This window comes from Colius striatus, chromosome 4 (genome assembly GCF_028858725.1).
Source record: "Colius striatus isolate bColStr4 chromosome 4, bColStr4.1.hap1, whole genome shotgun sequence".
NCBI classification, from domain to species: domain Eukaryota; kingdom Metazoa; phylum Chordata; class Aves; order Coliiformes; family Coliidae; genus Colius; species Colius striatus.
The window spans coordinates 85,036,552-85,061,700 of record NC_084762.1 but is presented as its reverse complement, the minus strand read 5'-3'; the positions used below and the strand labels follow the sequence as shown (position 1 = coordinate 85,061,700).

The following is a 25,149-nucleotide window of genomic DNA, read 5'->3' as shown; positions in this document are numbered from 1 at the left end:
CCTGCTGCTCTCCACCTCCCCCATGTGAGAAGAAGCATTTAACACTGAGAAAATCAACAGTGCTAGTTCACTGAATTCACTTTAATCTGGTTAGTGTCTGCCAAGCTGGTAACTGCACAACCAGTCAAAGCTCTCAAGGTAGCTCTACAGACATGGACTTCTTGTACTCCAAGGAAAGCTGGGTTTTGAACTAAAGAACATTGAAAGAAAAAAAGAGATGAGAAAAAGGTTACCAAAATGTTTAGCCTTTGTTTTATTGAGTTACAACAAATGAGCAACAAGTTAGAAAAGTTGGATTGATTCAAACTCTCCAGCATTGTATTTGTGCAGCGTACTGAAAGGTGGGTGAGTGCTCTGAACTCAGCTCGTCAGAGAATGCACTGGACAACCCTGGCACCCGCTCGCCTCCGCACACATGCTCCCGCTCTGCCTCCTCACACGTGCACAGACCAACACCCCCACACAAATCCAAAATAGCAGTATTTGAAGGAAAAAAAAAGAGTAAACTCAGGAACCTAGGATTGATCTAAAAATTTAGTGGCAAAGGGTTAATCAGAGATTTCTGTTGTGCGCTACAACTCTAAAGCTGGAGGGCAGACTGTTGGTTACAGTGTCCATCGTTGTACCAGCCGAAGAAACACAAACAAGTTTGGATTATGAAGCATCTTAATTTCCTCACTCCAACCCATCTGAGGGTTGTACTGCGTGTTTAAACAAAAAGTGCTAAAAAAAAACCCAAAACAAAAAAGGCATTCTAGCCAAATCTTCAGAGACCCACAGCCGGGTCAGCTTGTGAAAAATGGAGTACAGGAGCTTTGTAGGAGCATGGAAAAGCAGAGATTTAAATACTTCAACCAGAAGCAGGTGGCCATAAAACAAAACAAAGAAGTCCAAATGACAAGAAAACAATCAAACCTCAACCATTCCAGAATGATTCTCCCCAACCCTCTAACGCGTTTAAGTTGGCTGAAATGTAAACCGGGGTGGGGATCTGGGCTCAGATGTTGATCTGCAGCAACAAGACTCCAAAGAATTGCAAATCTGTCTTAGAACATTTCAGAAAATAAAAAAACCAGTCTCCTCCATCTCCCCCTCAAAAGACACTTCCCTCCCCCAAACCACCTCCCAGTTTTGCAATGGCATTATATGCAAGAGCAACTCGCGCCTATTAAAAAGTTAACAAAATGTCCGTGTTGTACAAATCTGTTCCAGTAGGGCAAGAGGCTGGGCAGGAAAGTGGGTGGGAGAGAAGCTAAGGAGAAATCTATGTACAAGGACCCTTTTCTCTTTCTTTCTTTTCTTTTGTAATGCAGTAGCAGGACTTTGGCACTACAGATGATCCCACGATGATGCTCCATAAGAGTATTTCTCACTGTGCCTCTGCAAGCGCGGTTTGAGACTTGGAGCCGCAACATGCCTGCTCACCCCCAGCAGGAAAATAGAGTTTTCTTCTATTTCCAGACAGCATTTCCCCTTCAATGTCAGGACAGCGCAGCTGAGGTGTACCCCTGCAAAAATTGTAAGAGCAGGGTGTTATTTTTGAAGGCACTGGGAACAACTTCTTGAACTGCTGAATAACGAGGCATCCAGCTGCCATCCCTGCACACACGGTAGCTCTGCGTTAAACTGTGCCCTGAAGCCAATCCCTATCCCACGCTGGGGGAGGGGGCTGGAGTTTTGCTATGTGTAACACCCAGCTAATAACCCCCTACAGGTTTCTAACAGGGACATACAGCCCATCCTTGATGCTGCTGATTCCTCATGATGGGCACATGGGTTGGGGGCAGCTACTTTGCGACCACAGGATGGATGGTGCTAAAGGCAAGAAGACTTCAGGGCTTTCTTCTCTCGTAAAACCTCCCACTAAATACATTTTTTTGGCATGATTTTAGAAAATAATGATACAAAGTTCAAGACAATGGAAAGAATTGCAGGTGCCAGAGGAGACTCCACACCCTCTCTCGGCAGCCTCTGCCAGGGCTCCCTCACCCTGACAGGAAAGAAGTTTCTCCTCATGTTTAAATGGAACTTCCTGTGTTCCAGCTTGTGCCCATTACCCCTTGCCCTGTCACTGGACACTAAAGAAAAGAGACTGGCTCTCGACACTCACCCTTTAGGTATTTATAAGCATTGATAAGGTCCCTCTCAGTCTTCTCCTGGCTGAACAGCCCCAGGTCTTGCAGCCTTTCCTCCTAAGAGGATCTTGGTAGCCATCCACTGGACTCCCTCTCTAAGTTCTCTATCACTCTTAAACCAAGGATCCCAAAACTCCAACAGCCCCTTGTTCCTCCTAACTCACTCGAAAATTTTAATTGCTGCACTGGGCTTCACATCCCCCTCTGAAGCTCCTCATTGCGTTACACAGCTTGGGTCTCTGACACACCTCACCTGTTTCAGAGAAAATGGCAACTCCTCTGTATCCCAAGTTCTGCAAAACCCAACAGTCAGTCCCACATTGACTGCAGGATGGCACCTTGGAGCCCAGCAACAGGAGGTTGGGACATCCCTTTTTCTATAGTAGCTAGCAACAGGACAAGGGGTAATGGGATGAAACTGGAACACAAAAAAGTTCCACTTAAACATAAGAAAAAACTATTTCACTGTGAGGGTGATGGAGCCCTGGCACAGGCTGCCCAGAGGGGCTGTGGAGGCTCCTTCCTTGGAGGTCTTCAAGACCCACCTGGACATATTCCTATGTGACCTGATCTAGGTGAACCTGCTTCTACAGGGGGGTTGGACTAGATCATCTCTAAAGGTCCCTTCCAACCCCTACCATTCTATGATTCTATGAACACCACTAACAGACACTGCAGCTAGCTTTATGGGCAAAACCCGAAATCAACAGAGAACTTGGACAGAAAGGGAGGGAACCTCCCATGCTGTTCACTTTTACCAGTTTCAGATACTGAGGAATGCACTGGGCCACCAGAAACTGAGTGACCTCAGCTTCCACAGCAGTGCTGAAGGGGCTGGAGACATGAGGAGGACCCAGACCACTCTAACACTCAGGATGAAGCACACAGCACAAGCAAGCAGTGACTTCCTTTGGGCTCTTTTTTTGTCTCCTGGCATGCAGCTCTCAGATACAGTTTGTCTTTGGCACACCTCCACAGAGCAGTGGTCACAGCCATCGAGAGCCAAGGCATGCACCTCTGACATGTCCACCTACATCTTGCTCCCACTGTGAGCTCAGTGGGGAAAAAACCCTTTGCTGCTGAGAAAAAAAACCCAAGCTGTGGGCTGAGGAAATAGTGATCTTGGGAAAACCCCATAGGGAGATAAGGCTGTGAGGAAAACCAGGGGTGACTGCCAACCACTCTGGCACGCTCCAACCCCGTTCTCGTGTCTGAACTGCAATTTGCTGTATTTAATTTAAGACCAGTTTCTATGTGTCAGGCTGGTGCATATGGGGAAAACAACAGACCTACCTCTGACCTGTGCTGTTGCGTAGCAGGGACATCTCTGCTGATGGGAAGGGAGCTAAGGAACTCTCTTGACAGAGTAGTTGAGCCTCATTATAAGAGGGATGTGAGGCTTTGGTATGCAGCCTCGGGAGCATTTTCAGTGATGGCTTTAGTGCACTCTACAGCAACCGCTCAACAGCTGGAAGGCCCTGGTATCTGACAGAGACAGGCCTCCCAGCCTCCCATCCCTGACTACTCTGTGGAAGAAAACCAGCTTTACCAAGAGCTTCAGACTTGGTAAAAAGAGTCTTTCTTTAGTGCACGGATGGTATTTCAGAGCCTGGAGCGACCTCTCTGTTCTTGCCAAGGCCAGGCACCTGTGAAACTCCCACTAGCTGCAGCAGCAGAATCTGCCAAACAGGAATCAGCTTTGAAAACTTCAATTTTCTAGGGCATACAGTCTGGCCAGGCTGTAACACAAATACTCCCTAACAGTTTCAGAAAATCCTAAAGCTACACACTGGAGAAGAGAGTGACTAAGACAGCTTGAATGTGTGTGGCTGCACACATTCAGCCAACAAGAGGAGTATGGAGATGGATCACCAAAAATGGTTCACTTTAAATTACATGCATCAAACTGAGATAACAGCAATATCATGATTCCTGACACAGAGTTCAGCAGTGAAAGTTTCACATTACTATGGCTCTATGAGAGCTGAGAGAAGTCCCTTGTCAGCTTTTCAGTTCACCTCTTGCATGCAGCCAAGATCGGCACCGAGGAGTATGATGTTAGGAAAAAGTCAGACTTTTACATGACAGCAGGAAGAAACAACCTCTCTGTTAGGTCTTAGGCAGTCTTTGCTTTTGAGTCATACCCTGGATGTCACCTAAGACGAAGCCTTGTTAATTGAACACAAAGTTTTAGTTAAAAATTAAGATAGGCTTCACAAAAGGTAAGAGTGAAAGCTTATCCTGGAGGAAGCAGGAACCAGTAGCTGGGATTTTCCTACGGGTCCCATCAGCTTCCAGAATTTATGTCATAACACCTGTGATGATGTCTTCACGAGGGCACCTGAGAGCAGGCACTTGTGGTTTTGAGCTGAGACTTAAACAGAAAATAAAGGGAAGTGAAAAAGACTTCAGGCTTTTATCAAGTCCCCAGGCCAGTATACTGAGAAACAGGCATGGAGCAGAGGACAAAATGGCCCTCTGACCTTACTGCATGGTCTTTGCAGTGAAAGCCCTGCTCCAGTGTCTCTCTTCTCAGTAGCCAGCCCACTGGAAAGCTCCTCAACAAAAGGATGACTCAGCAAAAGTTTAACTACAGTCAAAGTTCTTATTGAAATTCCCCTCTGATAACACTCCAGCTTTATGGTCAGCACCTGTGCCAGGCACAAAGGCAGCAGGTTCACTCCAACATACCCCACACTGCTGGCAAGAACAAAGCGGCAGGCACCAAGCTATGCTGCAACAAGAGGGCTGCTGCAGAGCTTGGTTTCACGGTACAAAAGGTTTGTAAGAAATAGTGGTTGCCTCCCTCTCCTGTCCTCCTCCCCATTCCCTCTCCTAGCCCCTGGACTGCTCCCTTTCCTCAGTATGAACATTTATAACTGGAAGGGGGAAGTGATCTGCAATAACAACCCTGGAAAAGAAATAATAATCCCACAATGCATCATGTGTTTCATTTAAAAAGGCAGATCATATGCTGGCTCTCCTTTCTTACATGGCTGCATAACACTGGCACCCCAGAGAACCTCTGGATGATGTTCCCATGTCCCTCCTCTTTTAATCTCTATCTTTGCCACACCAGTAACACAACAGGCTCCTCACATCCCTCATGACCAACTTCTGCAAGCCTAACCCAGGACAGTGTCTGGCATTGCAGTCTGGAGCTTTAAGATACTTTGTGATACAGATGCTGCGATAACATTTATCAAAATTAGCCAACACAATTGATAGTTCAAAATAAAACCACTGCAGGGCTTCTCTCTTCAACTCAGAGAAAATCTCTCAGGAGACTTCTGGACAAGTACTGCACAAGGGGAAAGCAGGGAGGCTCTAGGCTGGCTAAAGCCAACTGCACCTCTGCTACAGAGAGCAGTTCAGGTTGAGTCCCACCATCTGCAATAGTAAAGTCTTCAGTGCAAGGGAAGTGCAGGGATTTCTCTCAGCCCTGGCTTTTTTGCTTTGTTTTTTTTTTTTCATCATTTTTTAACTTTTGTAAGAAATGCTTAAGTATATCATACTTACTAGACCAGAACTACTCTTTCTAAAGTTGGTGTTCTCATCATTGTGGTTGCTAATGCAGAGCACTGAGCCACCTTTGGGATGTTTCAGCTTAAGGAGTCTCCAGTTTGAGAGATAGACTTAGTTACACAGAGCATGAAACATTACAGGCTCCAGTGAACTCAATTCAACACACAAGTCAAGAAATGCTGACGGTGCTTGCTCCAGATTTATACCTGTGCAACTGTGATCAGAAACAGGCTTCAGGTCTCCAAGTAACACGTCCTTTCACATTGTGGAAGATCGTATAAACCCCCCCTAAAGAAAGGCCCTGCAGCTCGCTTTTAAATTCAAGATCGATCCTGTGAAGAAGAGCTGCTAAAACACCCACACAGCTTAGTCTGGGGCATTTCCTAAGCCTCTAGAGCTAGCAAGCAGAACAAAGCCAGACTGGAGACAGTTCTCACCTGCAAGAGGAAGAGAGCACATTTGCATGAACCACTTCAGTCCCTACAACATCTTTTTTTCTGCCTGCTGTTGCATAAAGAAGTATCTCTGTGCTAGGCCCTCCCCCCAGTGACCCTTTATTCTGAGGGAGGCAGGATGCTGAAAGGGAACGACCAGGGGTAACACAGGCACAGCCTCTCTTCACAGGATATCAACGATCTGTTAGCAAAAAGGATATTTGCAACTAGTTTAATTTACTGTTTCTTTGCATGGCTCAGCTGCTATTTTTACATCACACACTGCAGAGGTTACACAGGGTGTTTAAAGGCAGAAAGTTTAAGGTTTAATCACTTATTGCCAAAAAAGAGAGAAAAGAATAAAAATCTCTTACCCAGGACTTGACCCACAAGGAGACAACACACAAGGCAAATGGCACTAACCCCTCCCCTGACACAAAGTTGGTTTAATTTGCAAACACGATGGGTCTCGCCTTTGTTCGGGCATCCAGCAGGCACAAGGATCCCACAGGGACAGGCTCCAGGGATTTACAGTGAAGACAGGCTACAAGATGCTGGAAGCACACCCAGACAGAGGCAGGCTCAGAGAAACAGGGCACCATCAGCATTACCTGTCTATACGTGGGAATTGTCTCCAGCTATACTTTCAGAGTCAATGTCAGCCAGCTCTGCCTGGCCCTCGGGTGCCGTTTGGCTCCAGCTGTCTGTACAGTCCGATGCAGCGTCATCCTCGCCCACCGTCACCTCCACCCAGTTGACCTCGGCTGGCTCCTCGTTCTCCTCATTGCCACGGCCCTCGTGGCTGTTGCACTCCAACCTGTCTGGACCCTCCACTTGATTCCCCAACAAAGAGTCTTTCAGTGGTTCGCAGTCTCTTTTTGCTCTCACCACTGGTTTCCCCCCATTCTCTTCATTCAGTTTTTTGTGCTCCTGGTAATGCTGTCGAGACACCTCATTACCATTCTTTGGACTCTCGATGTGTTTTGATCCCTTTTTCTGGCTTTGCTCATTAGCATCAACAACATGCTGCTGCTGGTACTGGTCAATCCATTTCAGTGATCCTGTTCTTAGGGAAGACCGGTTTTCCTTGAACCAGCGAACTATTTCAGTTCTTGTGAGCCCGGTCTGAGATGCTAACTGGTCATACTCCTGAGGTGATGGCCACTGGGTCCTTGCAAATGTGCTTTTCAGTAAGTGAATCTGCTCTTGGGTTTTCTTAAATGTGGTGGAGGACCCAGATAAAGCACCAGGGAGCTGAGAGCTACTCAGCAGTTCTGCCTGGCTTATTGCACCGTTGGGAGTTCCTTGTTCTTTCATTTTTCTGTATGATCCCATCGAGTCCAAGACAGCTTGCTCCATGCTGTCCCTTATCTTTCTCCGCTCAGAGAACCACGAATCTATCTCCCTCCTACTCAGCTTAGTCTCCACTCGAAGCCTGTCCAGTTCTCCTTGGGTGGGAAAAGAGCACCTTAGGAAACTCTCCTCAAGGGCCCTAAGCTGCTCTTGGGTTTTCTCTTTGAACCTCTGGGGACCAAAATCTGTGTATGGGTGAAAAGAATGGCCGTGGCGACCAGCTGAAGGTGCTAGTTGTTCTTTGCCTAAAGTGTCACCAGGGATGTGCACAATGCCCCTCTGACTCCTGTACCTGTGGTCACTGAACCACTTCTTGATCTCGCTCCTGGAGAGACCCGTGGCCTCTATCAGCCGGTAGACCTCCGTGTCGTCGGGAAACTGGCTGGCCATGAAGCTGGCCTTCAGCTCTGCTATCTGCTCCTTCGTCTTCTTGCGCTCGCTGGCCACTGGCGCCAGTGGCACAGCACTCAGCTTGGTGGGAAGCTCGGGGACCTGAACCACGTGAGGACGCTTGGCCTCTGGGGCACTCGATAGGGTCTGTATCGTCCTCTTTTGCCCCTGGTTTGGGGCAACAGCGAGCGTAATTGGTGAGCAGGAAACAGTCGAACCATTTGACACTGGAGTTAAAACCAGACCGGTCTGGCCCAGTATCTGACAAGGCAAAGCTGTCTGGATGATGGGCTGGGGCATTTTTGTAGTTGTCAAAGGAGCTGGCAGGACGGTGATGGTTTGGGGAACTGCCTGGATAGTACCGTTGAACATCTTCTTTCTTGCCTCCTCGACTTCTTCAGGAGACCAACTTATCCCGTGCTTCAAGCGCTGCGTGGCAAACCAGATTCGGATTTGTTCTTCTGGATGTTTTGATGCTGCTGTCAACCAGGACAACTCTGCTTGTGTGGGGTAAGGAAATTTGTTAAAGGAGTTGATCATGGTTGCATTAGTGTCCAGTGCAGAGTTGTATTTGGTACTGTTCAGAGGGACCGGGACCTTGGGGACAAGGTTAATATTTGGTGGCAGCTGTACAGAGGGCATGACGTGGGCTAACACGTCGTGGAGAAGGTCTCCATTTATACAAGCAATAGCTTCGGTGGCTTCGGTTATGATGCGGGGGAGTGCGCTATCCACATGGTTTTCTGGAACTCCTTCTTCTGGCTTTTTGGGACCCTTTTTGGTTTCCCCTTTGGGCTTTCCCAGTTTCATCATTGGTGTTTTGCTTGCACTAATTCCCCCATGAAGCGAATCGTCACACTCGGCATTTTCCAGCCCGCCGCTTGCGACAGCGACATCGTTAGCAGCGGTCTCAATGGACTGCTCCAAAACAGTCTGATTATTGCGTTTGATTAATTTCAGTTTGAAGTTAGTCTCTCCTGGGTGGTATTTCGTGTTGTGGTCAGACAGAGAATCGTATTTTTTGGTTGTGAAGTTGCACTCGGCACAGACATACAGGGGGTTGAGAATGACATTTGGATGCTGAGTGTCAACGTGCTCTGTAAATTCATTTAAGTTTTGTGTTGAGTAAGGGCAGTACTTGCACTCATAACCACCCTGGGGTTTCTTAGATGAATTTTCAGCTGAGGGTTTTGCCTCAACCACTTCGCAGTCTTTGACTGAGCTGTCTGAAGGCCAATTCTTTTTAGAGTCCTGCTGTGGTGTGCCAGCCCTCTTCTCTTTAGGGGCCTCTACGCTCTCAGCGCCTTCCTGCTCCATGACTTCAGAAGTTCGCACCATACAGGGAGTCGTTGACTTTCTTTTGCTAGCCATGGCAACTGCTGGCAGTGGGCTGGTGTCCCAAATGGTGGCTTTTTTTTGACAGGGTGAGCAACCAACTCAATAGATCTCGCAAACAGCTCCAACCTTCCTTGATTATTTCGCTCTGTTTCATTTAATGAAGAATTTCCACCCCGTCTGTGACCATCAGCTTCACCAGTAGACCTGTCAGCTGCATGACATCTGTGAAACAAAGCACACATCTTCAGGCATTGACCTATAAACCACAGATTTAGCAGAAAGCTACAGTATATGCATTTACAAGGCCATTTTAGACAATGCTGAACACTCTTTCTCCCCCTTCCGTCAACTTAAAGAGTCAAAACCCCTCCCTCAGAGAATACATGCAGTGAGTAACTTGCAATGAAGTGTGATACAGGAAGAAAATGGCTTTGAAACAAGTAAGATAGACAAGGGATTTCAGTCTCCACCAGACTCAATGTGTTTAGCTGGAAAAGAAAGGAGACATTGCTATAAATACTGCACCTTTTTATAGAAGCTGCATTTTCTATTAATTATTATTTTGAAGCCTGCAGATTTGAAACTGAGTGCAATTTATATTAAACTTAATTACTTCCCACTGTCACTTACCTTGTAAAAATGTCTAGTAAATGATTGTGGTTACTAATGATGGGTGATTTCTAAATAAAGCTATAGAACCTGACTTGGTTGTAAAGGTAAAGGCAGGAAGAAGAGTTAATGCAAATCATCACTTTCAAAAGTCTGTGGCTTGATCAGAGGTCAGTTCAAAGAAACTGCAGATCTATGGAGGCCTATCAAGACTTTTCATAGAATCATAGAATGGTAGGGGTTGGAAGGGACTTTTAGAGATCACCTGGTCCAACCGCCCTGCAGAAGCAGGTTCACCTAGATCAGGTCGCATAGGAACGTGTCCAGGAGGGTCTTGAAGACCTCCAAGGAACAAAAGTTTCCTTAAAATGCCACTTTTCACTGAATATTGACAGAAGTAGCTAGCAAAGGTTACAGAAGCCCTTAGATACCTTTTAAACAGGGGCCCTACCTGTGACCCTGCCAATATTCTTATCAAGCACTTCACTTCCTATAGAAGTATTTAAAAAAAACCCATTTTAAAATATGATTCATATGTTGAAGCTGTTTTGGAAGTTCCCAAACTCAAGAATGCTGTAAAACATATTTTTATAAGGATCTGAGGTCAAATATCAGTCAACCACAAAGAAGATCTACACCAGCTGTTTTGGGATTTACTGTTGGAGGAGGGAAGGAGGGGAATTTAGTTGTTAAAACAGTTTCATTAATTGAAAATCCATCCTTGACTCTGACTCCACTCTTTCTGATCAGATGGGGTCTGGATTCATAGCATTTCCAGTCCTGACAGAAAACTCAACTTTTACAATCAAGGAGTCCTTGGGATGGGGTGGGGGAGGAACTGGGGTTCACCAACTGCAGGAGGATGGAAAGTGACTTGCAGAGTGGGTAAGACCTGCATTAATTTTTGTAGAAGTATATTAAATGGAGAACTTAAACTACAGAACTAATCAACGATGTGCCAGTCCATGGTAGGAGAGACTAGAAGATCTGTAAAGGTCTCTTCCAACTCAAATAATTCTGTGATTTTATGATCTCACGTCTAACCAAATGCAGGTTTTCTCATTGTGAAACCTGTAAATGATGACTTGCATCCAGCAGACCTGAAGATCAAACAAGATAAAATCCCACTACATTTACATTTGGACACATCCAACATCAGCAGACAGTTAATAACCACCTCAGTGCTGTCCCTGAACCCCTTCCTCTCGCTTGTGCACTGGCATAAGAGCCAGAAATAGTAAAAGCAGCCACTGACTTCTCAATTCTGTTTGCAGCTGATTAATACTTTGCACATCTCTAGAGCTTATTTCTGCTACTCTGCACTTCCCAGATCATAGCATCCCTGTATATAGAGAAACTCAAAATGGTATAGTACCAGAGGAAACAGCTCCAGCTGGGGAGAAGTACACAGATGGCAGCTCCATGTACTCAAAACCCAGCTTGAAGCAATTCTCCATGCATGAAGCCACCACTGTGCTACACCTCCCAGGGATGCTCCTGCACACTCACTGCCCTCCAGTGAGGCACTGGAGCATCTGCTTGGCTTTCAAGGGTGCATTTAGGCTCCAAGTGCTTCCCTGGGAAAAGAAGCATCTTTGTTCAGCTCCCTGAAACAGGACTGAGGCTGCCTGTGGGCTTACGGCTTTGCCTCAGTCAGGATGACAGAGCGCCATCTCCCTCTAACCTGGGATCACCAACACTGCCATTCTCATTCCACAAAGCATGAGCCCTCTGAGCTAACATCTCTTCTGTTTCCTTTTCTCCTTCTCCCTTTAAATAATAAGCAAGCAGATAAACAGTGGAAGAAACAATGTCTGGTTTTCTACAAATGTGCGCTGCCTGACCTTTAAACCGTACTACACTGAAGATTCTCTATTATTTCCACATATGCCTTCAAAATTCCCTTCTACTCTCCCTCACAACCATCCTCCCACAGAGTATTTTGGCTGTGATCTGTGTCTTGCTGTATCCCACAGCAGGCAGGATCAGAAACCAGAGACAACCACACCAGCAACTGTCCAAACCCTCACCTTCATGGCCACTCATTTTCAACAACGCTTGCAGAAGATTAATTACCTTTGAAGCTTCTTCCCTTGTACCCAATTTGAAACAGGCCAAAAGGTGAGAGGAGGGGCAGAATGGGCTCTGTAAGCCTGGCTGATGCTGGAAACAGGGTGAAGGTGATAAGGTCACCTCACTTTACCCTGCAGATCCCATCACACTTGTGACATTGACTTTCACAGATGAAGGAAGGGAGGTGCAAGGCAGTGCCCTGGGATAGAGCGGTGGAGATGAGGATGGAGCTACAGCTCCTGGGATGGTCCCCAGCAGCTCACTCCCCCCTCCTAGGCCACATAGCTGCACCTAATGGGCTGCTCCTTCTCTGATGTACGACCCTCTGCAAAATTCACATGGCAGTGTCAGCAAAAGGAAGAAAATTCAAAAAGACATCAAAGACAGAGCAAGGCTTATTTATATTTCACTGACTACTCCCCCCCCGCCCAAAGGAAGAAAGAGCAAGAGAACAAAAGGAATGAGATGGCAAAGAGTGAGCAGAGAATGAGAAGCATCTAGGTTACAACTCTGAATCAGTTAAAGGTTTCTTAAAAGTCAGACTAAATGTTTTGAATTCCCCAGTCTTTGGAAGCTCAATAAACTCTGCTGCATTGAGTTGCTGCGCTGAGCTCCCATCTCTCACGAGGACACAAGGATCAGCCCCAAGAAAGGACACTCTAATATGGAGGAAGGGCCAAGGTCCCTCCAAAACATATATAAATGGCTGGATAGAAGAAAAATTCTGCCTGCTACAGTTTTACTAGAAAATTGTATGGATTGTTGCTTCTCTTCCATCTCTTCCACAGAGTGGCTTTCTGCATGTTGGTTTACTAACTCTACGCTTCAAGCAGTTTTTCTGCCACATCAGAATCAACCACTGTTAGAAATCAATCCCAAGTCAAATGCTTATTTTTGGAGGGCAGGAACCTAACCAGGAACAAAACCTAAAGAGCTTCAGCCCAAGATGTGCAGGTTAGGGGGCTTCCAACCAACCAGAGACCATCTTTGTCCCTTCAACCTGCATCCTGGAAGAGGGGGAAGAAATGAGTCCCAGCATCTGCATGAGTGAGGAGAGTTTACAGGGACCAGAGTTACTAAGGAGGACAAACACCTCACAGCACATCTCCAGGAGCTGCAACACCTATGTTTGCAGGGACTGCCACATCTCATCTGAGGACGTTGGAGAGAGCACGATGAGCACCTCACAGCTTTCAAACACAAACTGCCTACCAGAACATCAAAGCCCCAGTACACAGCTTTAAACACCCATTGTTGCTCATGACAGAGCTGCTACAGCTCCTCTGATTAAGGAGTGAGACAGCTCTCACAAGCTGCTCCTGTGTGGAACTCAGGGGACAGGGAAAAACACAAATCTGATCCCACAAACCTCTGGGTTTCAGCTGCAGATGGCTAATGAATACCAAAAGTTGTGGAGGGAAGAGAAGATATCCCTCAGCAACGGCCCAGGCTTAGCAACCAGCACACTTTGATGGGAATGCAAGGTACACTTCATCACCTGACCCTTGTCCACAGCTAATGCATCCTTTCAAGGGACAAATTCACGTGTTGCTTGATGAAGGGGCCTGCACCAGTCAATCTCTACCCCTAAAGAGTGAGCCAGGCCAGCTTTGTGTTTCATTATGGATCAGACCCTGGATTTGGGCCGCTGCCATCGTGGGATGCCACAGTGCACGGGTGCTGCAGTCAGTCTCCCTGGACACAGGGTGTGAAGGCAGCCCTCAACCCTCCAGCTCACCTGCCACATCTGCTTGTCTTGCTGTACCACAGAGGGTTGAAAAAAACAAAACCATCTTTAAAAAAGGATTTCCTTGGTAAGTTAACAAATGCAAAATGCAGCAAAAGGCAACCAGGTGAAAAGCAAAAGTGCTCAGCTCTGAGCAGACAGCTGCTGTCATGAAGAAGGTCCAAAGCAAACCACAGAGAGCCCACGTGCAAGAACAAGAGCATTTCATGTACAAAGCCATCCGGGATGGGAGCGTATAGGTCAGAAGCAATGTGTTCTTTTCAACCTATCTCCCCAAAAGTGTGTCACAACTTAGTCTGGTTTTGTTTAATTTCTGAAATTGGTTTAATTTATTTAATTAAATAACCCAGTTACAGTCCTCTGATATTTCAAAGCCCTGTTAAAATCGCTCTGAATCATCTGACGTGAGAACTAATTTGGTGACTCTGTGCACAACTGAGGAAATGCCAGATTTCCTACCTGGTCACCTGGCCTCAGGCTGGGGAAACTGTGGGGAACCACACAGGAAAAATAAACCATGCTTTATAGGCCTGGCTGGCACCGGGAAATATTTTCCTGTGTAGCAATGCCATCTTTCAGCAGTAAAAGATAACTGTACAGTTCAAGCAAAGAGAAGGAATGAATCTTTAAAAAACCCTTCCTCTTGCTGAGCACTGAAGTCTTTTCACTCTCTCCCTTGCACACACAGCTGGTTTTATACACGCCAAACTCCCTGCCCACCCCCACCCTCCTGAAGGAAGCACAAATAACTGGGTCTAGGTTGAACTCCTTTTTTTACAGTGCTGTTCTCACATGGGCTCTTCTGAGGTGGTGGCAGAGTGGGAATTTTCCATGGCAGCTGGGCCACAGTCTGGTCACACACAGCATCGGCCAAAACCCTGCAGGCCGCAGCTGGGGCAGTGGTAGGGCAGTGGAGAGACAGGGTGAGATGATGTCTGTGTTCTCTCATACCCCAAAACATGAGTGATCTCAAAAAGGCTGTCCAAAGACAACCAAATTTGACATAAAATTAAAAAGCAGGGAAAACATTAACTTTGGCAGAAAGGGAAAAGTGTACCAGCAGTATCACCACTTCATGCTGCTGAGGGCTGGAAGAGAGGCTGAAAGTGGCTGAACTCCCCACTCAGTACAAATCAATCTTTGCTTTTCACAGATATGCCTTGTTTTGTTTTTTTTTTAACAAACAAAATCAGAAAGAAAAACACTTCAGTGACACTTGTGTGATTTGCCAGTAAAACCTTTCTTGTTTTCCATCTCACTGCATTGTTTGCTGTGCCCTGTGCCAGCTGAGTTCCCAGCACCTGGCCTCATCCAAAAATGAAAGGCAGAAATACCACCACCACGAGGATGTCATGAGTGTCAGGAGGTTGGGGCATCCCTTTTTTCTATTGTATCTAGCAACAGGACAAGGGGTAATGGGATGAAGCTGGAAAACCAACAGTTCCATTTAAACATAAGAAAAAACTGTTTTACTGTTGAGGTGAGGGAGCCCTGGCACAGGCTGCCCAGGGAGGGTGTGGAGTCTCCTTCCTTGGACATTTAAAAAAACCTGCTTGGACACGTTCCCGTGTGCCCTGATCTAGGTGACCCTGCTTCTGCAGGGGGCTGGACTAGATGATCTCTAAAGGTCCCTTCCAACCCCTACCATTCTATGATTCTATGATACCTGCAAGTGCAGAAATACAAGGGGTTTCATCTGCAAAGGCCAGTTGATGTTTAAGGAGAGTGGAAGCATTTTATGACTTCAGTGCTTAGGAGCACAGTCTCCACAAATAGCATCCTTTCTGCTACACAGGATAAGTAACAAAATTATGCCCATATAATTTAACTTGCCTCCCCCCTAAGAAACCCACCATCCCCCATGCCTGAACATGCCATTTAACATCAAAGGAATATAAGCTCCTCCTTACAGCAAGTCTGGGGATGCAGCAGGAGTGAAAGACTCACTAGTCTTTCAGTCCTCAGGGATTTTTTCAGGATACTATCCCACTTCATCACATAGTAAGTGGATCTCAGCAGATCTTGGTACAGATGCCACGAGGTGCCCTCAGATGCCAGCCAGGCCCTGCTGCTCACCACCCTGCAAACACCTCAGGTTGCTTTTAAAGCAGAGACACCACCTGCACCACTATTTTCCCTGAGCTGAAGAATTTGGCACACTGATGGACCCCAGTGGGTCTGTCCATTGCTGGTTAGCTTCAAGGGTGGTCCTCTCCCTCTCATAGCCTTCCAAGCTTGTAGGTCCTGAGTTCCCGCAGGACTCAAAAGCACATGTCCCTGTGAGCACCTCTGTGTTTAACACTTGACTCCAACCTGCATTGGCTGCCCCGAAGTCATGTCCGTAGAGTTTAGAGGAGAGCAGAAATTAATTGATATTACTTGACAGCATCATAACCCCTCCCCCTCAACCATCTACTCTTCATCCATGAAGGCTGCTGCAACACAAGCACGTGCAGCACAGAGCAGAGCTATCATCCTGCTCCATGTCAGAGACACTGAACTCACATTCATTAATGCTGCAGTAATATTATTCTCCTACAAACCCAAGAATGAGAGGCAAGACACACATTTCACAGTGCAAAAAGGTGATGCCTAGGGTGATGTTTTTCCTTTCTTACAACTGTTTTTAGCATGCAGCTGCTACAGTAATATCAAAAAGCATATCAGCTAGCACAGCAAAAAAAAAAAAGCCATTGCTCTCTGCTGTGATAAAATACTTAAAAACATCTCTTAATTATATGCAGGAGAATAAGCAGAATTAAACCATGGCAAATAATTCCCATGTGATGGATCAGGACTGTGATGACTTACAAAAGAAAATCACAGAAAGAGGCAGGTTTCACAAACTAGAACAGAGCTTTTAAAACACCATTTAAGTCAAGGCAGCCTAGAGCTCTGACACTCCTGCAGTTCTTTGGAAGTGGAATACAACACGATTAATGGGGAGCTATACAGATTGTTACAGCAGTAAGTTTTGCAGATGTGAAAAAATAAATTTGAAAGTGCCACACATTTTCAATTCACACATGTCAGTGTAGACATTTCTAATTTGAAAAAACAACCCCACGTAGATGGTTGTAGCACAGCGCTGACACTATGAACTTTTGTCTAAAGAGAAGTAGTGTTTCATAACTTACTTTCTTTTAAGGACCAAAAGCTTGCACCTTTCAAAGGCCATCAGCAAACCAAACTGCCTCCAGGACTCCTAACTTCCCCAGCAATGTGTCCTGTGAAATGGGATGTCAACACATCTGTGAATGGAGGCAGAGACAAAGGCAAAGCACACCCTGCCTCTGCCTTGCACCCCTGCTGCATGGTCACCCAGAGGCTCCAAAAAATAATAGAATCATAGAATGGTAGGGGTTGGAAGGGACCTTTAGAGATCATCTGGTCCAACTCCCCTGTAGAAGCAGGGCCACCTAGATCAGGTCACGTAGGAATGTGTCCAGGTGGGTCTTGATCCACACATAAAACAAAAATGAGGGTTTTTTGGTGGAGAGGGGCTGAGGGCAGGATGAAACAAGGTTTCAAAAGGCACCAGCAGTTGTAGAAAACCCCGGAGAATTGTGTGCCTGAGTCAGTCCACGTGAAAGCTGCCTCTGTGTTAACAGCTCAGCTGTGACATGACCACTACCTAGAGATAAAGAAACTTATTCTGGAAAAGAAACTCCAACAACAAACCACCTCTGTAGGCTTTACCAGAACAGGTTGTGTCAGGCAGTACCATGCCACAGGCATATTTCAGAGTACACCGCTCACAATCTATTCTTTTGAGCTAAAATGTTCTCATTCATGCTGCTGCAAAACCAAAGACATGGGAAAAATGGTGGGTTTGCTGTGCTGCATGTTATACGAACGCAGGAGGCCAACCCCTTCCCAGAAAAGGGGAAGCTGAACATTGTGTGCTGTCAGTTTTCTATTATAAGTACTCATCTGCAATTGCTGGCTTGTATGTTGGTTGTTTTTTCCCTCCCTTTTTAAATGCAGGCTTAAGTTCAGTTGCTAAAAAATTGATTTGGCCCGATTTAATATTTCTTGCCTTCTGGAAAAATGAGAGAATAATTTAGTCAGGATAAAAGTCAGCACCTTACAGACCAGTTCACACCTTGAAACAATCTTTATGCTGTATCAATGGTCACTTGTCCCACCCAAGAAAAAGCCATCATAATATCAGGGCAGGCAGGAGGTGGTCTCACTCCAGGAGGGCACACATTGGAACAAGCGAGGCACGCAACAGGCAGGAGGGAAAGCACCAGAGTGCCAAGGTGGGGACAAATCCAGGTTTCCTTGCTTCCTGGCCACTGCTTTTTCCTTCAAAAAAAACCCCCAATGGCTGGCAACCCACAGCTTGCCCATGACATGGGGCATATGGGCAACTGCAATTGGCACAGGAGGGCTGCAGCTCCCACTGGTTTCTGAAGTTGGCATGCTCTGGGAAAAGCTTTTTTCCTTGCGGTGTGGGTTTCTGCCAGAAGCACCTGCTTCAGTGTCATGCTGAATACGTGGCTTAGTGGTGCCCTCCACCGGAGTTGCAGATGTTCATGGACAGAAAGGGACCCAAAATCCCAGTGCTACTCAAGACCCAAAAAGCATTAGCGAGTGAACTCCTGGGACCTCACTCTCTCCTTTGGGAAAGAAAATTATGAACTGACCTCTTCCAAGCAAGAGATGTATGAACCACCCGTGCAAGATACAGCCTGGTGCTCCCAGCACCCGCAGTAGGGCTGAACCCTGTCCAACGCCCTCCATCAGTGGCTTCCAGGGGCAGCAAGCTCCAAATATTAGCCACGTTCCTTGGCAAAAATTACCTCCTTTCATCGGTGGTGTGTTTACTCCTAAGGTGGGTACTTGCACGTTCATAAGAGAGAAATAAAGAGCAACAGATTTCTTAAGAGAGAAATAGAAACACTATAAAAACATTCATTCTAATTAGTTTAATTACTTGTCTGTGCAGCTCACTGAATCCTCATCATCGGACTGGATTAAAGTCACAGGATTTCAGTAATTCCTCATATTGAGTTTTTAGCTGGCACCATGTGGTGGGAGGACAAGAAGCTCACAGACATAAAACAAAAATTATCTGTAGACACTATTTCAGCTACGTGGTGAAATCTGCATGTATTAATCTTTGAGCTTATGTAGGGGAAAAAAAAGTAGTTTCTTCTGTTTAGATGTTCAGCTTCATTTCTTTTCAGGTATGCTTTTAAAGAGTGCCTTTTTTTTTTTTTTGCCTGGGGAAGGATAAGGGTGTTTAAAAAAGTATTCTTTGCCTAAGTAATTTTTAGTAGTCATTTCCCACCTGCTACATTCAAGCATTTTAACAGCAACATCATCCATCATTCCATGGCAGTGCCACCTAGACAGGATACAGCTGTATACATTTCCTATATAACTATGTATTGTATATATTATTACATATTCTCTCTCTTCAGATTTATTATTATCATAGGGACACCATCAGTTAAATGCCTCTGAAGCAGAAAGAGATGGGCTATGACAGAATCAAGGCATTTGAATTTTTAACTCCATATGCTTACAAAACTGTACTGTGCAACAGTACAGAAGTTTATCTGCTTTAATACTCCTCACATCACTTGTCTCCCTTGGCAAACTTTTCTGCTCTGGGAACCACAGCACCCTCCCTTTGGTCAGCTGAGTGCCAATTTTTTTCAAGTAAAATTATCAAGGCACTCACAAATGCTTTGGCAGGTGAACTACAAAGGGGGAAATAAAAATCACATGCACATTCTGGGAGTCCCTCTTGCATGGCTGCAGGGTAGAAATAAGCTCTAAATATCTCAACAAAAACCTTACACTTCTCAAGAAGCATCCCCTAAAGCCTTGCATCTCTTGGCTCAGACAACACCCGGCACACAACACAGCAGGAAAGAGACAGACAAGTGCCCAGAGGGTATGGCGAGGGGAAGGAGCAAGGGCTGACACCAATTGGTGATAGCTTCTTAGAAGGGTTTAGATTTGAACCTAGATGAATTTTTAAGTCACCAGGGTGTCATGTCTGAGAGGCTATACATGCAGACTTACAGGATGCCTGGCTAACTTTATTTGTCCAAGATATGGGATGAGGCTGATGCAAAGGCTGTTCAACACAATAGCAGCACTGAAGGACTCTACAGAGCTTCCAAAAGAAGAAGGAGCTCAAGAACTAACACAAAACATTAGTAACCTGTGTGTCTCTGTAGCTGCACACCTCCCCCTTTGACTCATTCACAGTGTGTTAGAAAAATGCAGATGGTTTGTGATTTATAAAGCTGATGAGTCACTGTACCTCTTTCCTTTCCCCCTCCCAAGGGCTTCTCTGTGTATCATCATGTTCCCTGATAAGGAGTACAGATGAGAGGATAAAGCACCACAAGCAGACTAGAGTAACGTTTTAATTGTGCCCTCCAAACACTGCTGCTCTTGTCTCCTGCCCCAAGTTTCTTCTCCACTCATCTACACTCTGGTGAACTCAACAGCTATTACTACACATCATCCAGATTGACACTGCTTACACAGTGTGAACCTTTGCACCACCAGGAAAAGCTTCAGTACACAATAATTTCCCCTTTGAAAATATTAGGTCTGGCTTATAATTGTAACAACTAAAAATATTCACTTCCTGAATGGAAACTCTTGAGCTACAGTGTCAGGAGCTACCAAAGGAAGCCCAAAAGCTGGGTGTGGGGTACACAGCAGCATCTCAGAGCCCACCACACTGAAAAGCTGCACAGTAATGCAACGGAAACATTCACCTTGACATTTCCAGAAACAGGAATTTTAACACATCTCCTTCAAAACCAAACCACTTCTGGAAACTGCCAGAGGGATTTTCACAGGATCTGAACACCTAGTGTCCTCCAAACTCAGCCAGAGGATACCAAGCAAATCTGATGTCTGACGCACTTCAGGGCAGCTCCAATTTTAAGCCCATGAACAGTCAGCCATTGGCCTGACTCACACAGTTCAATACCCTGATGAACTGAGGAGGCAAATCTCAGGTGTGTCACGTCAAAATGCCAAGCTTCTGTCTGTGGGTGCAAACAGACCCCTATGCATACACTGCTGTCAGCTTGGCAGAGTCCTGCAGACACCCATGCAGCCTGTGCCCACAGCCAGATAGGGGTCTCCTGTTCGTCAGCTGCTCAGATGAACAACCTTAAAGTATAAGGAGATGATGCATGTATGTTTCCCAACCTGGATCTCCGTGCAGGAGACTGTGACACACATGAACTACTGTATTGCTGGGGGGATACATCTCCTTCCTTACGCAACACAGTTTCTTCCCAACCAAAGCTGGTGCCTGCTCTCCCAACCAAGACAGAGAAGGTGTAAAAGGTCAGCAGGCCACATCTCTACTGTCCCAGCATGCAAGAAAGGCATCTACTGTGGGTTAAGAGGAATGAAGTGCTCAGAAGAGTACTTGACTATGTGGGTTCTTTCCATTGGTGGGACCTCCTTGGCTACCTCTGGCCCTGATGATGAGTAGATTTAGTTCTGCTGAGGGGCTGTGCAAGCATCTTGGTGTAAACAACATTCACTCTCATCTTGTTGCATTTTACATTCAATTTTGTTGTGCTCTACTTGCTTAAAGGAAAGACTGTTTGAAAAGTGGCCTCGTATCAGACCATGAAAGATACTGTTCCACATTCAGAAGCTTTTTGTCTCTAAAAGCAATAGCATGACTTCCACCAACTGTGTAGAACAGGTATCTTTCCTTGATCCATTCCCCTCATGTAAGAGTCTGCCTTAGATAGTTAATGACCTGTGGTTATCAGAGGATCCCAGTGGCCCACTATTTGGAGGCTTTACAGCTGTTAAGACACCTATCCTTACTGCAGGTCTGTGAATTAAGGTACTACTATTATCCCCGCTGCTCAAATGGGCAATTAAAGACACGAACAGTGTGTCCAAGACTTCATTAAATGGCCAAGTCAATTTACAGCTTGCTGCCACCAAAAGGGATGGGGATAGTGACAGTGAAAAAATCATGTCTTACCCAAGGTCTTTGGCAGGGCTGGAAAGCACATCCAGGTTTTCCATGCTACAGGCTACTCCTCTATCCTCCAGTCAAATGTGGATTATACTCCTGGCTCCTGAGTCAAAAATATTTAACAGTCCCTACAAAGGGAGCCGGTACTCTTAGATTAGGTCCTAGCAAACAAGCACCAAAGACACAAAACCAACACAGCTCTCACCAGCAGGCTCATGGGAGGAAGTAAGAGTCTGAAGATCAAAGGTCTGAACTATCTGCCTTCCCTCAGAAATCACTCATCAAGCCAGGTGCATGTACACAATAGAGAAGCTATACAAGCTAGAAGTTATCTTTCTCTGCAGCAAAAAGCATCACTAGGAAAGTTGCATCAAATCTTCCCGGTCTTCCTCTGCTCGAACACCACAAGCTCCATAACTCCTTTTCTTTTTTTTCCTAAATTATGGAAAAAGCTTTTAGGGAGGGTTCCCATGTGAGGAAGATTTTCTCATGACAACTCCATTTTTTCCAAAGTCTGTGGGCACCATCAACATACTTGTCCTCTTCTCTCTCTCTGGCACTGGAGGCTCTGCCCTGCTAGAGTTCACTCACATCCCTTTCAGTAAAGGGGGTTATTTTTTCCTTCTGTTGGTAATATAAACTGAGCTTGCCTAGCATGCATCACATTATCTCCTCATCAGTTCTTCGTTCAGCTCTGAGATCAAATACTCAAGAAGTGACCCTCTAAAAGATGCTTAGCTGCTCTGTTTTCCATCATCCTAATCTACTGAGGCTGTTTTATTACACCTACTGTACTTCATCTCCTCCAATTCCCACTTAGATCACCTCTGTACATAATTTTACCCTCATTGGCTTCAAATTTGATCTCAGCACTTTGTTTTCAAAGCAGATTTAATTATCTCTCTTCTCTTAAGTAAGCACCCAGAGCTCATACCCATACAAAACACTTTGCTTTAGTATAATCCTGTAAACTGTGTGACAGAGGACCTACCACACATTCATAAGAAGAGGCAAAGAGGCAACAAATGGCAAGTCCAGAGAGATCCTTTGAAACATCTGCACGCTTTTCCTTCACTGCAGGTCACAAACCACTTTTCTCAGCTTACTGGGCATTTAAGGCATTTAATACAAGACCAAAAATCACTAACTATTGTATGTCATTGGAAACTAGAAGCCAACTGAAGCGTCACTGATGTTCCAGATTTCTACACCATCTGAAGCTTCAAATTAATAGTTGTTTAGAGATGAAGTTATTCACGAAGTTAACACTGTTCTAATTTCTTCTGTTGTCCAACAAATCCGTTTCCAATCAAATATTTATCTTCCTTAAGAAGAATCACAGATCATTTTGTTATTTTTTAAAGAGAAACACAGTTAGACAGCCTTTCAAAATTGTGCTTGCTTAGGGGGAAAAAAGGCTTGTCTTGCCACACAGTATGCTGACATTTCAGGTGGGTGCATACAGTTTATTAAGGGACCTTAAAGGCACCTAATTAGGCCAAAAAACAAATGCATTTTGCCCCTGGGGATCACGGGACCAAAAGAGCTTCCTCTTCCTTCCTGCAGAACCCACTGCTGCTGCTGTGATTTGTCACAGGGCAGAGCTGCTGCCCTCTGTGCACACTAACAGTCCTGCTGTTGGGAGAATTTGGCACGGCCACAAAGGACCTTTGTTCGTGCCAGAACTTGGACACACAATGCAATCCTTCCCCCTTGTCACATAGAGCTGGGTTAGAAACACTCCCTGATGACTACAACCCACAAACCCAAACACTGTCAACCCCTCCCCAACATGAGAATCTTCCTCCTGTGTCAAGTACTGCAGAACAAAGGAAATAGAGGAGCAGTCACCACTTTGAGAATTTAATTCCTGAAAACTAACCAGACTTGCAGCAAAGATGGGTCCTGGGCACTGCTGGAGATCTGCCTTCAGTCTCTTTGCAGGACTTTTGCCACCTGGATACTACAAAACCACCTGAATCTAACGCTCTTCAATTTCCAGGTACACTCTTGCCCTCAAGAGGGCAAAAACTTGGCAGACTAATCTGACCTAATAACATGTGATTCCTTTATGCCACATTTCCCTCTTTGTGTTTCATCGGCCAGCCTTTATGTGTGTGTATGTTTATATATGTATATATATTTTTATTTCAGTGCAGCAGCTCTGGGGAACTGCTCTGAATTCAACCAGTTACACCTTTCCCACAACTGGCTCTTGCAACAAGGATCCCAGGGTCAGGTATGAGCTGCCAATATCCAGGAGCTCCAGGAAAGGAGGTCAATGTGGGGGGGCAGGGGACAGAACAGATTTTCATTTCACCCAGGAAATATATAGAGGAGATGATTACTGGGTATTCACAAATTATTTAATATCCCAGCTCAAAGGAAGCAGTGCTTCTTTTGGAAATATGCATGGAAGAGAGTAGTAAATGAAGCTTGAAGTAAATGAAGTTCCATAAGTCCTGATTAAATAGTAATACTATTACTAATAATGACACACTCGTAAATACAACCAGACTAGCCCAGCCCATGCCTTTGCAGACTTTTGCTATGGAGTATGCCACAAAGAAGGATACATTCTGTTTTTTTCTGATTTAAAACACCAAGAGATGCAGAATAAACCAGTTCCTCTTCCTAAACTGAGTTTTATGTGGACCATCCAGAGCTTGGATGCTTTGGCATCTTCCTGGAACGCCCCATATGCTCCCAAACCCCAAAGGGACCATGTTTCACTCAGATTATTATTATGTTGAAGAATAAACTGACAAAGAAAAAAAAAACCCAAAACATGGGCAAAACCTCCCAATTAATTCATTTATTTCTTACCAGCAGAAGCATTTGCCACCAGAACACCTTAAAGCTGACAAAGTGCACTTGGCAATCTCCTCCTCCTGTCTCCTCCCACAAGTTCTAATCCGGGTGTACTCACTATTCCCTTGCACTGGAGTCATCGAAGGCATCAGCCTCTGTCTCCCTGGTGCCTGGATTTCCCCAGGGGTTACTTCGTAGCCTGTCCAGATGAACAAACTATAACAATGATGCTTGAGCAATACTTAAGAAATGCAGAAAAGGAGGAGAACTGCTCCTTAAAAGTTTCTCACTGAAGGGTATTTGTCTAATTTTTTTTTTCTTCTTAAAGAGCCTGCATTTCCCCTCCTGTTTCTGGGAGGTCAGCACCAGGTCTACAGCAGTGTGCCCAGGGCTTACGCTCGCTCCCACTTGCTCCAGCAAAGCTTCCTCCTTCCTACTCTCTCCTCTGCCCTGCAAAACAGGCTCCAACCAAGCAGTTATCAAAATCCAGCGTGACACTAATATTCAGCATTTGTTTGCCAAAACACGTGTTCTCCTTCCAAGGGAATGAAAAAAACAAAGATCCTTAATGATATAATTTCAAGACCCACTGATTTTGTGACCAGCTTGTGTTAATTTAGTTTGTGTCCTGGATTTATCATGATTGTGAAAATTTCTCTCTTGGAAAAGAAACAACCACCAAACACCCCACTATGAACTTGGTGTGATGTTGCAACTCTTCCCACAGCAGCCCACTAGCACTGA

At 45.4% G+C, this 25,149-nt stretch overlaps 1 protein-coding gene across 3 annotated transcripts in view; it reads right to left on the bottom strand.

Moving 5' to 3' along the window:
- Positions 1-247: 247 nt before the first annotated feature.
- The window catches only part of ZHX2 (zinc fingers and homeoboxes 2), a 75,114-nt gene continuing 50,212 nt past the window's right edge, over positions 248-25,149 (bottom strand). For all 3 annotated transcript variants that reach the window (XM_061995979.1, XM_061995980.1, XM_061995981.1), the window contains exons 3-4: positions 6,706-9,397; positions 248-1,508 (exon numbers count right to left, since the gene is read on the bottom strand). In XM_061995979.1, the coding sequence (XP_061851963.1) occupies positions 6,710-9,208 (2,499 nt within the window). In that variant the 5' untranslated portion in view covers positions 9,209-9,397 and the 3' untranslated portion in view covers positions 248-1,508; positions 6,706-6,709. The remainder of the gene's footprint in view (positions 1,509-6,705; positions 9,398-25,149) is intronic.